The 17416-nt window shown below is 32.5% G+C and overlaps 1 protein-coding gene across 3 annotated transcripts; it reads right to left on the bottom strand.

Annotated features, from left to right (window-relative positions):
- Positions 1 to 1882: 1882 nt before the first annotated feature.
- DCX-EMAP (Doublecortin-domain-containing echinoderm-microtubule-associated protein) lies at positions 1883 to 17416 on the bottom strand. Of its 3 annotated transcripts, XR_011545192.1 has the most exons (13): positions 16447 to 17416; positions 7256 to 7276; positions 6632 to 6790; positions 5134 to 5840; positions 4629 to 4896; positions 4424 to 4561; positions 4285 to 4354; positions 4018 to 4208; positions 3702 to 3959; positions 3423 to 3618; positions 2791 to 3330; positions 2611 to 2718; positions 1883 to 2493 (listed from the first exon to the last, which is right to left on the bottom strand). XR_011545192.1 is itself a non-coding variant. In XM_070650616.1 (12 exons), the coding sequence occupies exons 1-11, from the start codon at positions 17206 to 17208 to the stop codon at positions 2813 to 2815; spliced, it is 3288 nt and encodes a 1095-aa protein (XP_070506717.1). In that variant the 5' UTR covers positions 17209 to 17416; the 3' UTR covers positions 1883 to 2718; positions 2791 to 2812. The 3 variants fall into 3 exon arrangements, 1 of the variants encoding a protein (XP_070506717.1); XR_011545193.1 differs by having other exon boundaries at positions 2615 to 3330; XM_070650616.1 differs by having other exon boundaries at positions 1883 to 2718.

Below are 17416 nucleotides of genomic sequence, written 5' to 3'. Positions count from 1 at the left end.
TTTTTTTCATTTCATTTTGTTTTAAAAACTAATTATCAATTAAAACTACATAGAACATTATCACGATTTGGAATAAAAATTTTCATCATACATATTTAATATTTTTTTTTAATTCAAACAACAACTTTTTATATCTATTTTTTTTTATTTAAAGTGAGAAATAGAAATTTTTTGCATAATAAAAAATCTCTTTATGACTGACTTTTACTGAGTCAGAAAAAAAATCTTCATATTTCTGTTTGTCATTTCCTCTAAATTAAGAAATTTTTAAATATTTTTTTTTTTTTATTTTCTTCTGTCATTTAAATCAACATTGATTTTCATTTTCATTTTAGACGTGTCTGACGATAATGATCGAGGATGGATCGTGAGTGCTCGTTTTAAAACATATTAGTCATTAAGAAAATTTGTCATTAAATCAAAAATTTTGGTAGGCATGAGATCATTAGACGGATTATTTTTTTTTTGGATGTATTTTGATAAGCTGCTATGCAGATTGAACAGGTGCTGGGGTTTAACTATCTTGGTCTTGAATGTGGAATATTTTTTTTTTTTTTTTTTGAAGCATGTTTTTCTTGAATGAATTAATTGATGGAAGCAGAGATCGAAGTTGAGTCGGATTTTATATGGAGTCGAGTTAGCTGTAGTCGACTTTTCCATTCAGAATACAAAATCTACTCAGATTTCGGAATCAAAATGTCGACGCTTGACTCCATGTAAAATCCGAGTCAACTTCAAGCTCTGGATGGAAGGAATTCTTTTATCAGATAAAGAAAGTGCTCCCAAGAGCAGAGTTAGCCGAGAGCAATGCTCACAAGCATGCTCATCTTAGTAGACATACTTAAGGTGAGCAAATTCTCAAGAGCACGTTCTTTGCCTGATAGAAGTGTTGACAAGTAAGTTGTTAGGTTTCGAACTTCTTCATTTTCTTCTTCAACGGATAATCTACTTCAATACTAAGTGGAACAGATTGCGATTTGTTCTCGTTATATTTAGAAATAAACTTGACATTTGAAGAACTTGACATGATATTTCAAGCAAATTTCAAGTTTATTGCTTTAAATAAGGTCAACACGTGTTCTGTTCCTCTCGGGATTGTGTAGATTGATCGTTTGTGTTTTATTTTGGATGTTGTCTTAAATTCTATAAATTATTAAGGGATTATTCATTTATTACGTACGTAACGCTCCTAAAAAGTGGTTAGGAAGGGCATGGGGTGGTTTTTTCTAGGATTTTCCAAGATTTCATTACGGAGAGAAGGAGGATGGATCAAATGTCAATTTTATGCATTACGTAATAAGTGAACGACCCCTAATCTATCTTATATTTATTTTCAAAAAATTTGCAAAGGTTTAAAGATTTAATAACAAATTTCAATTCAAGTTCACCCACAATAAATCATCCTCGATCACAATCAATTCAGCGTCTATACATATCTCCAATAAATATACATTCATTCATTCATGAATTTATAATTAGAATATATAATATAATATATGAAGTCCAATTGAAATTTTGCGAAAAATTACGAACAATGGAAATGAAAAAAGAAAATTTAAATAAAAAAATTGCCTACTATCTCAATCGATTTGCACTTTTTCATTGCATCATAAATATATTGGCAGTATGCAGTAAGAAAAATGTCTGCATTTATCAATTTATTTTTTTTATTTCATCAATTATTGATTATTTACCTCAAAAAAGTGCCCCTATATTAGATTTATATTCATTTTAGCGTAAATTTTCAAATATACATCCTCATCTCACGATAAATATATCAAAGGCATCATTCAAATATTTATTATTATTTTTCATGCTTTTTTTTTTTCATTTCAAAAAAAAAAAATTTAGATTCAAAAATATCTTAAAATAAATTGTTCCATTTCATATAGAGTATATAAGAGAAAAGAATGTTTCTTATATGTACGTACGTCAACAACATTTTCATTTTCATTTAAATTCTGATTATTACAACATTTTTTTTTTATTTTACTCTTCAGTTATACCACTTGCGTCTATTAAAAAGTGAGAATACGAATATATTTTTTCATTTCGTATCTCGTACAAATTGAGAAGAATATGAAGTTTATGTGTCTTAACCCGTTTGATGCAAAATATAAATACATTTTTCTTTTCTTTTAAAGATTCAATGTGTTCAATATAATTGTTTGTTTCAAAAAAAGAATGTGAAAAAAAAAGGTTCATCACGTGTGTCGAGAGTAAGTTTTATAGAAGGGAATTTTGATCATCAAATGTTGAGTCGAGAATTGTAAATGAATTTGGAAGTAATATTGCATATTCAACTCGACTATTTTCAATCGATCCGTCCGTTTCATCGGTCAAGTTTAATTGAACCTGATTCGGGTTGGTCACTTCCACTTCCGCTTCCTCCTCGTACTCCAAGTACTCCCCCTCCAACGATAACTCCTCCTCGTCCCCCATTTCCATTATTTTTGAGTTCTGGCTGCTTGAGTTGTCGTCTGACACTTGCTCCTAAGTGCAAATTTTTTGTATTATTGTTGGGGTTTTGTGCAAGGGGTGAATGACAAGAGAGAATTTTCATGGATACAAGGAGCGAGCCAATTGAAATACAGGTCCGTTTTTACTTACTCACCCATTTATGTGCTGCGGTGGAAGCTGGAACATCTCCTATAGGGCTTGATCCTACATTCTGTTGATCAACATTTGATGTACTTTTTCCCTTTATTGTGGACACACCTATTGATTACAAAGTTATCATATTATCAGCGTTATTGCATCTCATTTGATTATTGTGCATAATTTAATTACGTCTCCACCGCGGCCATAATGGCTATTCATCGGCAAGTTCCCATATCATCAACGAGGCATCAGTGCCACCGACAGTTACTAAACTTCTATTTCCGTACAAAAATCGTCCACATGCAATTGTTCCTGAATAAACTTTAGCTTCGGCAAATTCAGCACGAGGCGTTATACATGGATAACGGAATAATCTCAAATAACCATCAGCATCACCACTCGCAACCATATCATGTTGACTTGATCGTGCTGCTGTCGTAATAAGAGTATTTTGTGTTGAATAATAACGATTGCTCCACATACCGCCAACCATAAAACCAACAACACAATTGTGCGTAACCCATTTAACATCTTTCATTGCAACGGGACTTCTCTCCGGCGATAAAGCTTTAACATCCCAGAATAACAAATCAAAATCAATTGTAGCTGTCTGCAAATGACATGAATCGATACTCCAATCGAGGTGCGTTAACGGTTGAGATCCGCGTATTTTATTAACTCTCTTGTACGAGAATCCATCGCGTGAAACTCGGAATAAATAAATGGAACCTATTGCGGATGCAAAATGAAAATGTTGAACAAATAAATCAAAAATTAAGTCATGAATATATTAAAGTATGACGAGAATGGAGAATATTTACCATTTTGTGATCCAATAGCAACCATATCACCAATTTGATTATATTCGAGACAATTCAATGGTGATCCACAAACACGCAATGTAAGCATAGTTGATCCAGTTTCAGCATTAATGACAATCAAATGACCTTCACTGCTGCCAGCAGCAAGAGCACTTCCAAATGGATGAAATGCAAGTGAAATACATTCATAGCCAACCTAAATTTGTTTGTTTTTGGTCAGAAAAAATAAATAAGCTAATCAGATGCAGAACATTAACATTATTTGGTTCTTATTCTTACCGATGACGTCCAAATAAGTTTATGACGTCTCCATAAAGCAATATTTTTATCGTGACCGGCCGTAGCAAATAATTCGTCTTCCGGATGTGCTGCAAGACCCCACAATTGCCTTCCATGGCCAAATATGACCTGATTAAATCTTCGCTGTAACGATCCTTCAAGGATGTTGTTTCTTGTTGTTCCAACATAAATATTTCCATCATTACGACCAGGTCGTTGTGGATAAATTGTGCGAACACCACCAGAGTTTTCGGGAAGCTGGAAATTAATGGTTAAAGCTTAACATTTAGGTATATAAAGAAGCATCAATCCTTACCTTAATTTCTGTAATTTTCTTATAATTCTGTAGAGAGTCCCATGCACAAATTTTTCTATCACGTTCACCACCAGACAACAATGTTCCCTCGGACAGCATAACTAAACAACTAATTCCCTTATTGTGCGCTTCAAATTCCATACGAACAAAATAAGCTCCATCAGCGTCAACCGAATAAACAGTAATAAATCCTGCATAATTAAAGGAACGTGTAGACATTAAAATGAGTTAAAAAAACATGAATGAAAATTTTTAAGGCAGACATACCGTCACTATCAGCAGTAATAACATCACCATCAGGTTCAAATTGAACACTTGTTATGTGAGTCCTTGAAGGCTGTTTCGATGTCAGAAATGTACAAAAAAATGTTATAGCAATAAGCTTAAGAATTCAAGTCATTATTACCGGTTTTATGATATCGGTTTTTTCAAAAAATCCATCTTTTCGACGGTGCCAGAATGCTAAATGACCTCTACCATGTGTTATCAACAAATTGTCATCTAATGGATGAAAAGCGGCTCCCGATAATCCTTCTTGTAACGTCTACGAATATTAAAATAATATTTTATCTTGATTTGAATATAAATATGTTAATTTTTAATCGACCTACCGCAACTTTACCCAATAAATGTCCCCATTGCCACTGCCAAACAGACAAAATACTTTCACGACCAGCATCAACGGCCAAAATATAACTACCGCCATTTAGTTGTGAAAATGCTACTGACAAAACACCCGTATCTAATTCACCCATACCAAAAACGTATAAAGTTTGTAGTGATTCTGTACTCCAAATTCTGACATGTGCCTGCGATTTTCTGTCACGCCCACCACGTTGGCCTGATCCAACTAATTCACGTGAAGGATGTACATCCATACTGTGAAAATGATTGATTGATGAAGGAGGATTAATATAATCATGACTAAGGAGAATTTAAGCAAGGGTGGGGTAGCTTTTAGAAGATTGAATGGAAATTATAGTCATCAACAGATATCCAGTTTGTTAATTTGACAGAAATTGTAATTTATGTATGAATTGAATTTTCATTTCCTTCAATTTTCCAAGAGCCACACCATCCTCGCATCCCACGTAAATTTCTTTACTGTATACATACCACATGATATCTTCTGTATGCCCTGTATAATGACGTTGATTCTCTTCCTCACGATCATATAAAATTGCAACGGCAGCCACATAATACAAAAGTTCACCAGATGGTAATACCCATAAGTTGCGTCTCGAATCAATTCCACGATATCCATGAACCCATGTAAGCAGTAATTTCTTATCTGGTGGACTATTGTCAACTGGCGCATGATGCATTGGTGGATAAAATGTGCGTCTTAATCCACGAATAACAATACGTGTTGGATCTTCTTTCATGTTATCCATTGCATATTCTTGTGGTATATTCGATGCCGATACTGCTGCCATGGAAGAACGAACAACTTCATTTTCTGGTGCATAAAGTATTCTCGGTCGACTTTTACTACGTGCTCGCTGTTGTCGAATGGATATCGGTGCCTTTTCTGTTGGTTGTGGCTCGGGCGGACCACCAGTTAGACTTGCTCGTGAACGTGATCTTCGAATTGGTGACGCAACTAGTCCTGGACCTAATGGTATTACTGGAACTGTTGAATTATTGCTTAAATAGAATGTGTCAACTTCGGCAAATTCATTTCTTAATTGCGAGAAGCTACGCACTTCCTGACCAGTATTAGTATACATTTTTTTGGCTCCCGTCATTTTTAATACTTGACCTAAATCTTCAAGGACTTCTTCAAATGGCTGTGATGTACGCAAGTTTAATAAAACTCGACACTGTGAAATTGAAAGTAAGAATGATTAATTTGGTGGTTCTTTTATGTGAGGATTATGTTAAGTTAATGCTTTCAGGACATTTCTGTGCAGGCAAGACATAAAAATATGAAAAATGTAATTCAAATAGCTTTATCAAGATTACATGCTTTAAAACTTTTTATGCTTCAAATTTATTTAATGATGTGATCAAATTTATTGAAATTCATAATCTGCATGCTATTTGCATATAATATCCAACAAACTACTTATTGCAACAAAGTCAATTTCATTAATGGCACAACATTTTTCGTTTTGCATGTCCCACGTTACGTCAACTTCCATGTGAGAAGAACGAAAACATTTTCATTCAAAAAAATTGGATTCTTGGAGCTTGCAATTGTGTTTGTTTGTAAAGAATGAAGGAATTAAAGGAAAAATGGTGGGAGGAAAAAGAGTGAAAGCAATTTACGAATGAAACTGAAAGCTTCTACTGATGCATTTAAATTTTATGCAAATTTTGTGTTTTTTTTTCACTCATTGATTTTGTAAAAAAAAATCCATCGCTGTATACTATGTTGATACATAAAATACAGGAAAAGTGCTTCGAAACAACAAAAAAAAAGCGCCGAGACGTAGATTTCAGTTCGTGCATTGAAAAGAAAAAAAAAGGTAATCAAAACATGGGTATAATTAAGGTGTATGTTGAAAAAAGCCTTCAATATTGCAACATTTTACACCACAATAAAGCATAAATATTAGGAAATAGTGAGGAAAAACAGTCAAAAAGTCAATAATGAAGAGTGAAAGCTCACCTGAACAGAATGATCATTATTATTAATTATTCTTATAACACGCCCAGCGCTTGGCTTTAAACTTGATGATGGCAAATTATCAGCATCAATTACTGATGATTTACGTGTACGATTAGTTCCCCATCCTTGATTTGCCGGTGATTGATACCAAACGCCATTCTATAGAATGAAAAATTTTGCAAGTTTATTCACTTAACTTAATTACTTTATGAGTCTGTGGTGGGCAACGTGTTCTTTTTAGCGGCAGAACATGTCCGAGCGACACAATTGAGGATAGCGAGCTCCGCTAAAGCTTTAAAGGAGAGGCAGTCTTATAGAGGCAGTCTTATAGAGGCAGTCTTATAGAGGCAGTCTTATAGAGGCAGTCTTATAGAGGCAGTCTTATAGAGGCAGCCTTAAAGAGGCAGCCTACGCAAAACGGAAGCAACTTTCACATGTTATTAATAAAAGAGGTTTAGTGGAACCTTAAAAGCTCCATGACCGAGCCTTCTTCAATTTAGTCGCTCAGGTTGGTGGTAAGCCTCTACCAAAAAGCTCACACGCTTCACGTCATTTCCAAAAAATGTTTCGCGGCACACAAGTTGCCCATCACTGCTTTATGACTCTTCATTCTTAACAGCTTACCTTTTTGCCATAACTTGCTGGCTGTAAACGGGAATATAAATAAAAATATGGATATTAGCAAGTAGCAATCAATGAATTTTATATAATAATAGTGGCAAAAAAAGAATAAAAAAAATATTTTATCCGCGAGAGTGAAAGAGAAAAAAAGGAGAGAACGACCAGCAAGTGTAAGTGATTTCATGTTAACGACCGATAAATTTTAAATACAGGAAAACATTCTTCTGGGTTTTTCCCCGAAAAAGAAAAAAAAACGGCACTGACAAGCTTTATAGAAATAAAAAAAATTAAATTTAAAAACCTTTTTGAATGAATTTGATCGCGACAGAATAACAAAAGAATATTCATCGTCACTGTCATACATTGATGCTGATTTGTAAAAAACTATTGCACTTAATATCTAGTTTATGATCCTTTGTTTCACTTATAAAAAGATTTTTGCTTTTAGTTCCACTAAAAAAAAGTTTACAAAAAAGTTTTTTTGGTTTTCCACTCCGAAAAAGTAAATTTTTTTTCGGCTAGTCACTTCAAGAGCTCTTCATCAACTGACACAACATACGAATATGGCAGCATGAAAAGGACTCTCACACTTTATGCTTTTCTTCTTATTGTTGTATGGTTAAATGGCTATACATGTAAAAACGGTCAAAAAAAAAAAATTATACGATATACATTCATATATAGTCGACGTTGTTATGCATGAAAACAACGACATCAAATACAATATTAAATCGTATGATGGTGTGTTAAACCATATCATTTAGCCACTTACTCGTATTCGAAAAACGGAGCATAAAAAAATAAGCGTGAGAATGTTGTATCGGAGGGAGGAATTTCCATATTTTTCTGTGTGATTGGGGACAATCACATTTACTCCTCATATTCAATATGATGTCGTGTATGGAGTCACAACAAAAAATTATTATCATGAATATATTTCTGCTATATAGGCATAACTATTAGACATAAATGAGCGTAAAGAAAAGTATGAAGTTTGTTTATACTGAAAATGAGGCAATTTATGGAATTTTTAAGTGTTTGTTATAGAAAAAAAATGTCTTTTTATGCTTTATGGGGTGAAATTCCTTATGCGATAATCTTTATGCTCCAATTCTTTTCAAGTCACATTAAAATCTGAATATGGATACAAAAAAAAAAAAACATACGCGTTTACATATTATTCAAGGCGATTATGAAGAGGTAATTATAAAAAATTTCCCTTCGTCATTCATTTCCATTCGACGGTTAAATTCAAGATTTTTTTTTTCTATTCCACTTAATTCTATGGTGAAAGGAAATAAGACATTTCGCTCATTGAAGGTCAGTTTGTTGTGTGAAGTATGGTGAGGCGAAAGGAAAACGGAAGAGAAAAGTTTTGAAATGGAAAGAATAAGAAAAAGCAAAGAAAACATGTCCATCTGTGGAATTGTATCACGCAAAAAAGAGCTTTTGTTGACTTCTATGCGATTGGCTAGATTATGTGTCTAGTGGTCTGGATTTTATTTAATTATATGGAGGGAGACTTGAGAGGATTGAAAGACTTGTTGTTCAGTACTGGTCAGTAAAGGTGTTGGAAGTTGATATTAAATGATCTTATCAATCTGAAGCTGTTAAGATGCATTTTTTCAGGTATTGCACTTAATTTCTAGTTTTTATAGCAATAAACTTTTAGTGATAATTTGTAAAGTTATTGATTTAGCTTTAATTATCAAGAAATTCTGTCAAATTGAGATGATACTATCCATATAACAACTGTGTTGACAGAGAAGAGTGGAAATTACTATATCAAGCCATGTTCAGACAATCTATCAGGACAAGAGAAAGCGAATGATAAGGCAATAGACCCACGCAGCACAAAGCTATGAACCGCATGAAAATGGGTCGGAATCAGCCATCACGTTGTTGTTTGAATGACTTTATGTCTTAATGTTCATACGGCGACGTGTTTATGCTTGCTATTACACCGAATGAACATATTGTGCTGTTTGAGATTTCACAAATCTGGAATCTTCATTTTTTAATGGACATGAATTCAATATCCATCAAAAATCAATCATTACATCGAGTATTGTCGATATGATAAGCATTCAAACAATACTCATTAATATATACTGACTTAGCGTTAAGTTAGCACCTCATGCTGATTTTATAGACTAGTTTTATATAGTTAGAGTAGAGCACTACCTCAAAATATAGCTATCAAATCATATAAACTTGATATAAACCTAAAAATCCTCATTGTTTACCTAAGCAAATTCACTTTATCTCTAGTCAATCATGAAGAATTAATTCATGCTTTTGCGTTCTAGGATGTCTGATATGAGTAATTATTCTCCAACCATGACTTCTAACCATCGTTGTAAAAGAAATCTCTTGTTTCATGCATTTACTACAATTAAACATGGAAGTTCATGGAATTCTGATGTTAATCGCGTTATTTTTTCTATTGTTTGAATTTTACATTCCACGTCTACACGTGACTTCAACTGATTATTTATCATGATGTTAATTTTATGGCAATATTATAAGTAAATACATGAATGAAAATAGTAAAGTCGAAAGTGTTCTGTTGCCAATTACTTATAATTTGTAAAAAAAACTTTGATAGCTCTTGATGGCCATTAAAACTATAAAAAAGCCATCATTTCACAGTTTAGTTTAAAATGTGAAAATTTCCATTGCGGATAACACAAAAAAATGAGGTAATTTGAAAGATATTATTATTTTACAACTACTTTAAGGGTTTATTTCCCTTTAAAAAGGCATTTACTTTTCGCCCCACAATTACCCATAAAAGTGGCATAAATTATGTCATAAAAAAATGGCAAAAAAAATAGTGGAAAGAATGTTTCTTACGGCATCAAAAATGCCACTTTACGTGTATTTAATTAAATAATCGTTTTGACAGTCAAAATGTGAAAAACATGAAAACACACTTGGAGTAGATTGTATGAAAAATGAGTCCACGAGGTGAAAAAATGAAGGCCATTGAAAAGATCAGTATGTTCTTATGTTGTAAGACGTTATTTACTCACACGCAACACATGAATTGTGTGTCACTAGAGCTTTTGTCATTCTTATTCTAATGAAGTAAAAGGAGATTTTTTTTACAAACTAATTATGATTAGAAAACGATATTTCATTCACGCCATTGAGATAATTTTCCATTTAAAGGAAGGAATATGAATAATAAGTATTTCCAAAGAAAATGAAGGAAAACAAGGACATAATAATTCGTCATGAACGCAATGCTAATTTACATACTAATTAAAATTAAGAGGAAACTAGTTATTAAAAACACATTTGAATGTCTCGAAAGCTGTTCGTACCCATATTTTTTTTTTCTCTGTCGCATGATTAGTTTAATTTCCATCACATTTTATAATGACAAATAACTAGTTTGACAATCGTGATTGCTCCTTGTTTAAATTTATTCAAAACTTTAGGGTATACTTAAATGTTGTTAGCTTAAGATCAAGGCTTTTCTTGAATTTCTAAGGACTATATTGTTGATAATGATTGATGGAGCTTTACAAACGTGCAGTACAACGTGTTCATTAAGGTATCAGAGTGTCGCAGTATTTACGGTAATATGCAAAGTTCTGATGGCACTGCGACGGCTGATGTTGAAAAGATCTCGCTTTTTAAAAATGAAAGAATTTTTGAAATCAAGTTTAAAGGCGATTTTAAACAGAATCTTGACATAAGATTCAATATTTTAAAGATCATAACTGCAGAAGCTTTTGTTCTTTGTATCGTGTTATACCTAGCATCACTGAAACCTTTTGATATCAATTGAAATAGTAATCAAGAAGGTTTCCTAACAATACGATGTGTAGGTACATGAAATGATGAACTGCAATTCTTAATTAAATGCATTTACTATATTCAAATTTATTGAAACCGAGTAAATTAGCATAAATTGGATCTTTGGTGTCCGTCATGATTGCTTATCATTTAATAGAAGATTATGTTTTGTTTCTATTACTATAACTAAAACCAGGACATCAGTCCGAAGTGCTGTATTCAAATCTGGTATCAATTCAGAGTAACATAGATCTAATAAGGGATTTTTGGTCAGTTAGTCGATTTGTGCTATTCGGGTATACTTTGACAATTTTCAACAAATTTTAATCTTATTCTTGACTTAAATCTCATTTTTTACAATTTTCAAGAATTCAGGAAACCTTTAAAAATTCAGTTTCCAAATTGAATTTCAAAGAAGTAGCTCTAACTCATATTAAACATCATTAAACTCATCAAAATGAATAGCTTTATCACAAAAACTTCAATCTCCTTTCCTGATAAACATTAGTCACCAATATCACATAATCAAATCCGTTCTAAATTGATATTAACAAGGTATACCTTAACATTTGAACTATTGCGGCACTTAACAACTCCATCACACATATTCATTACTTTTTCCTACCTCATTCTAAACTTTCTTTTTTAGGTTAAAGAAACTTTACAATCTAGATATAGTTAAAAATGTGCCTTATCATTACAATAGAAATCTTAAAAGCATTGCATGTATGTGCCATTAAAGTCATAACAAATTTGATGACGTTAAACGTTTAACACTAATGTTATACTCTCATTTTTTTTTCTCGTTTCCTCGATTAACATTTAAATTAAATATCGTTATCGTATGTGTGTGTGTACGGGAATAAAAATGGATCATACATGAGCTTTCAATCATGTGAAAATGTAAAAAGGTTTCAAAATAATGAGGATTGATTACTTATTAGAGCTGCACCCTTTAGTTCTGTTTTGCCCTCACGTGATCATTGAGAAAAGCTATAAATCACAATTAAGGAGCATGAAATATGAAAAAAAATACGTAATTGGTTAGACTTTTTGGGGAGTTTTTTTTCTTTCTATTTCCTTCTTTTACTCTGTGACCTTAATAATGCTAATTTTTTCGTAACTATAGTAAATTGATTATATGCAGGAGAAGAGAGTAGAACGAGTCAAGTATTGTTCAATATTTATAGCGTGTGTTACGGTGGCGCAGAAGAATTGCTATTATTAAACATGGCACTAATCCAAGGCTTATTTTTTCTTTATAATTTGTTTTAAGTCTAATCTTGGAATATCGAGGGATGTACTTGAAAATCTTTAGGGTTAAAAGTTGATAAATCTAATTTGGAATAATCTTATGGGTTAATGAAACTATTGCAATATCGTTAAGTACTTTGGATGTACAATGGAAAGCATTTAACTTGATTGTGTGATTGCATGAAATTTTTTTGTTTTTGATTGCATTAAGGGTGAGCCAAAAAGCTAATGAACTAAGATACTTTTTATTTTGTTTGCATTCTAAGGTTCAAATTTTGGTTCAAATACAGAAATTAAAAGTTTGCTGTTGTTTAGGTTCTTTATTGTTTGTTGATTTAATTTGTTTAGGTTTATGTTTCGAATTATTAGAGCTTTTTCATGCTTATATAGACTTTTAAGTTTTTATGAAGGAATAAGTTCAATATTTTGTATTAAAATGACATTTATAAAGAATTTGAACATCTTAAAGATTTTTTTTAAATCAAATTATAGCGATATTTCGGAAATATCTTACTAACTCTTGGTTAATTTATGTCTAGAACTCTTTAAATATCCAAACAGACTAAGATCATGCTCATAAAATTGAACATGCTCAACAAATGAACATCTTATACCCACAAACACTCATTTAGGTGAGTATGCTGTCTATATCTGTTACAGATAACTAGATATTGCGCATTTTAGAAAAGGATCTAATAGTTTCCCATTTACTTGATACGGATTACTGATTCCTACTCTTGATAAAGTCCAAATACTCAATTTGACGCATCTATCATCCTAAATTCGTGAACTTTTACAAAATGAATGTCTTAAGATTAAGTCTAGTTTTACTCTTAGCAGAGCTTGAATACTTTTTGGATTTTGTATGGGATCGAATCAATCTCATTCCATATGGAATTCGACTCTACCTTGAGCTCAGACTATTAGTAAATAGTAACCGGAAGTCAATTATTCTGCCAGTTTCAAGTTCCATTAAAGTATGAAAGTAAATCTTAAGTGAAAATTGAAATATTTTCCAAAATCTACCAAACCCCACAATTCACAATTTCAACACCTAGTTCCGCTCAATTTGTGTCAATCATTAATTTTTATCAAAAAATCCTTTACACCTCAAATCATTTCAAGGTAAAAATTATTATCAACAAAGTCCCAAATATTAATGCAGACATAAAGACAAACAGAGCAAACAACATCATTATGAAAAAGTGTTTTGCGAATGAAGTAAAACCACACACAAAATAAGGCGGAAGTAGAAAATTTTCTTTGAGAAAATGGAAAATTTCCATTACACGATATTGCGGAAAATTTCAATTCAGCATATCACATTATATTTGATTACAATTGATGGGTTTTTACAATATTTACCCGTGAGAAATGATTTCCATTTATTGACGTAGTAGAAAAATGAGTGAATGGTATGTAGGTACCATTCAGGTAATGAAGGTAAATTAGGTGTGTGAAGGATTTTTTTCACGGAATTGATGGTAAAATAAACATTTTGTAAGCATTAAGTCAACCAGTTGCACTCGATATCTAATATCTTATAAGCTAGCTTGGTCAATGGAAAAATGTGAAGGAAAATCCTTCAAAAAATATAAAGCCATAATTTCTACATTTAACATGGACATTTTTATAAGCTTCTCGACTATATATTTTTCATTTTCGCTTTCTGATATTATATGATTTGCATGATTTTCAACAATTTTCGAATGGCTATGGTTGTGGAATTGACCTTGCTGGATCATAAAAAAAAAAAATGGAAATGCTATTCCTCGTAGCAAAAAATTACTTTTTGTTTTACATCATTAATGTAAAGAACAAAAATTAATACCGTGGATTTTACATTTAACGATACATTTTGTGATAGCATTCCGGATATAAATTTCATTCTTTTTTTTTTGCTGCTGCTGTTTAGACACGATGGACATTTTTGAAAAAATACTTATGGAATGCATAATAAAAAGTATTACTCTGTGGCCTAAATTCTCTCACACGAAACAATTGAACGCATTTTTTTACTCTTTTATTGTACATATATCGTGTGCCATTTTCATTATTCGCTCATACAATTGAGTATCCCTGATATCTAATGTTGTTATCGTAACAGCGAATTAAGTCATAAAAATTGTAAAATATGCTTATAATACGCTCATAATTCTAATAACTTTACAGCATTAAATGCTGCGGAAAATTTAGATTTTAATGAAATCAATTAAATTTACAAAGAAATTGCTTTGTGTAATCTGGTAAAGATTTATCAGATTGAAGATAAGAACGGGAACGTACTTAAATTTAAGATCAACTCATTCAGAACCAGCTAATCAAAATTGTCAATTATTGACTTTTTAACTTCCAAATTGTTCATGGAACCAGACAACTCAAAATCATCCATCCACACCTTCAAGCTACACATCACTAACGAATAACCCCCAATATTACAAAATAAGAAGAACAACTCAAATTTACCATGAAAAACTACGACTGAATATTTTAATGACTGAATGGCTAGTATATTTTTAGCCTGTGGCACATCTGTGACACAGAAATTCTTATCAACTTCCACCTGTATGACCAAGGACATCAAAATTATGAGGTTGACGAAAAAAGCCTTGCTTTTGGACGGTTAAAAATAGTCTGAAGAACGAATTAATAATGACTTGGGTGACTAGGCTGATTATCAAGGATTTATAGTAAAACAGAGCTCGAAACTAACTGGAGTTATACGTGGAATCGATTGGAATTTTTATACAGAGTCGAATCGATTTTTATATGGAATCGAGTCGACTTAACCTAGCTCTGCTTTAAAGAATTTCTGATAAGAATTGTTTTAAGGATATTTGGGACGAAAAACAGGAGCTCGTAAGCTCAACATGAGGGTCATATTGTGTAGTTAATGAGAATTGACAGATTTGGATTGATTATTCATATTATTAGGAGATCAGTGAAAGCTCCATTAAGTATGATTTATAAATATTTTTTTGGGATGGAAAGAGATCACGTTGACGGACAAAGAACTCGATAAAGATTTTGGCGTTGGCAATTTTGAAGCAAAAGCCAGCGATAGCACTTGTTCCATGAACCATCTAAATGAGGTCAGAATCAAGGCATTAACACACGTTTCATCCGGATGACAGGATTCTTCATCTCGATACTAAAAGTTCATCCGGATGAAAGATTGTAGAACCGGATGAAAGCGGATTAAGATTGTCAATGCCTTGGCCGAAATTGAGGAAGTTATTCAATTTTAATTGAATTTTAGGAAAGGGTTCGAAACAGAGATTATTGGATTAGTAGTGAAATCAGGGCTCAATCATCTAAAAATGGTAAAAATTGTACAATTTTTGCAATTTGTCCAATTTTGATCAATAGAAGAAATTGTGGAAATTGTTCAATTTTTACAATTTCCAGATGAGAATGCCTGAGCCTTCGATGAGAGTTTAAACAACATTTCAATATCAAATTTAAATCAAGTTTCATCATTGACCTTTCATATCACTAAATCAAGTAACCCTCAAGTTTACGCAAATTTAAACAACCTATGTATGCTTTCTCTTGATCTATCAAAGAACTTGACCTAAATAGCCCTAAAATACCCTTAAATCTTTATACATAAACTGACACACTTTACCCATAAATACAAAAACTTAAGCCTTAAATCTTTCTAAACAGCAACTTCCCGAGTAAGAAATTTTTTTCTCAAAAGAAAGTGAAACAAAGTTGAGTTCGAGAAACAGAAAAAGGAAAAAAATAAAAATAAAATTATAAATGATTTTGAACTCAATAAAAATATTTGACCGCTTTCACGACATGGTAATATTTTCTTGCTGACCAGCGCTCTTTTCTTTTTTCATAAAGCACGACATGCTTACAATTATCGATTTCTCCCGTTTTTCTTCTAAGGAAAGGAACAAAAAAAAAAAAACGACTTAAAATTTACTGTGCAATAATCTTGCACGACGTGTATGTACATTTAAAGGGTTTACATTATTCGTACTGTATGTAAAACATACTTTAGTCCCAAATGTATGAAAATCAGGACACAATGCATAGTTGAAAGTAAAACTGAACTATTTCTTCTCTTTCCTTTTTATGCACATAAGAATTTTTATGTATTTTTATTTTCTCACACTCACCTTAAATTGTTTAAACGATGAAACAACATATGATGCACCATCTTCAAGTTCATCGAGTGATGTTTTACGATCACCATCCATTGAAAATATATAACGTGCACCACGTGGTAAATCCATACGTGATGATATTTTATCCAAAAGTTTATCCAATGTTGAAATATCACGACCAGGTTTAAAACGAAATTCAACGGCCGGAAAGAAGGGATCACCATTACGATAAAAAAGTATTCGACGTGCTTTCCAAAAATTTGATACATTATATCGTGCTGATGGATATGCCATACCCTGACCACCGCCACCACTACTACCAGGCATATCCTGTCGTGATTTCGGTCTTGATGGTCCATGGATGTCACTGTAATTATCCATTGATGGACTAATTTGACCGCTATTTGGTTCACCTGAACCAGGACTACCGCCCCGTCCACCCCAGTTCGATCGTGGTGCTGCACTTTTTTCTCTCACTTGTGGTGGAATTAAATTTGGATCTTGATTACCTATAAGATTACTGCCTAATGAATAACCGTCGTCGTCAGGCGTATCTGGCGGCTTTAAATTTGAATTACTTTTTGAACTCACTAAATTATTATTTATTGGTGTCGTAGCAATTGATGTACTTGTTCCTGCAACTGCTCCATTTAATTTCTTTTCACTTAATATAGCTCCTGACTTTCCAACAGCTTGACCATCACTATTGACGATTGTTTTGTCCATTTCAATACTGTTGTTATTATTTCCCGCGTCTGCGCTCTTATCCATCATTGCGCTTTCAAAGAATCGCTTCGGTGGCTCTTGTTGTTGATCTCTTACGATTGTATTTACTCTCTGTACACTTGGACTCGGTGATTTTGAAACTTCGGGTTTACTCTTGTTACCAAATAAACTTGTAAATTGCTTCTTTTGACGATTCTGTCTTATACGCTCAATTACTGATTGTTTCGCTTCTGGTGGATTTATCTCACTACTTATA

Source organism: Chironomus tepperi, unplaced genomic scaffold, assembly GCF_022539635.2.
Source record: "Chironomus tepperi strain 1889 unplaced genomic scaffold, CSIRO-AGI_Ctep_v1 contig_445, whole genome shotgun sequence".
Taxonomy (NCBI): Eukaryota; Metazoa; Arthropoda; class Insecta; order Diptera; family Chironomidae; genus Chironomus; species Chironomus tepperi.
The sequence above is the reverse complement of the archived record's forward strand: the minus strand, read 5'-3'. Positions and strand labels throughout refer to the sequence as shown.

Coding starts and splice junctions, on each gene's coding strand:
- DCX-EMAP (XM_070650616.1), bottom strand. CDS start 17,208: ATGATGGATAAGAGCGCAGACGCGGGAAATAATAACAACAGTATTGAA. Junction 5,841..6,631: donor ATAATGATCATTCTGTTCAG/GTGAGCTTTCAC, acceptor TCAATTTCACAG/TGTCGAGTTTTATTAAACTT. Junction 3,619..3,701: donor AACTTATTTGGACGTCATCG/GTAAGAATAAGA, acceptor AAACAAATTTAG/GTTGGCTATGAATGTATTTC.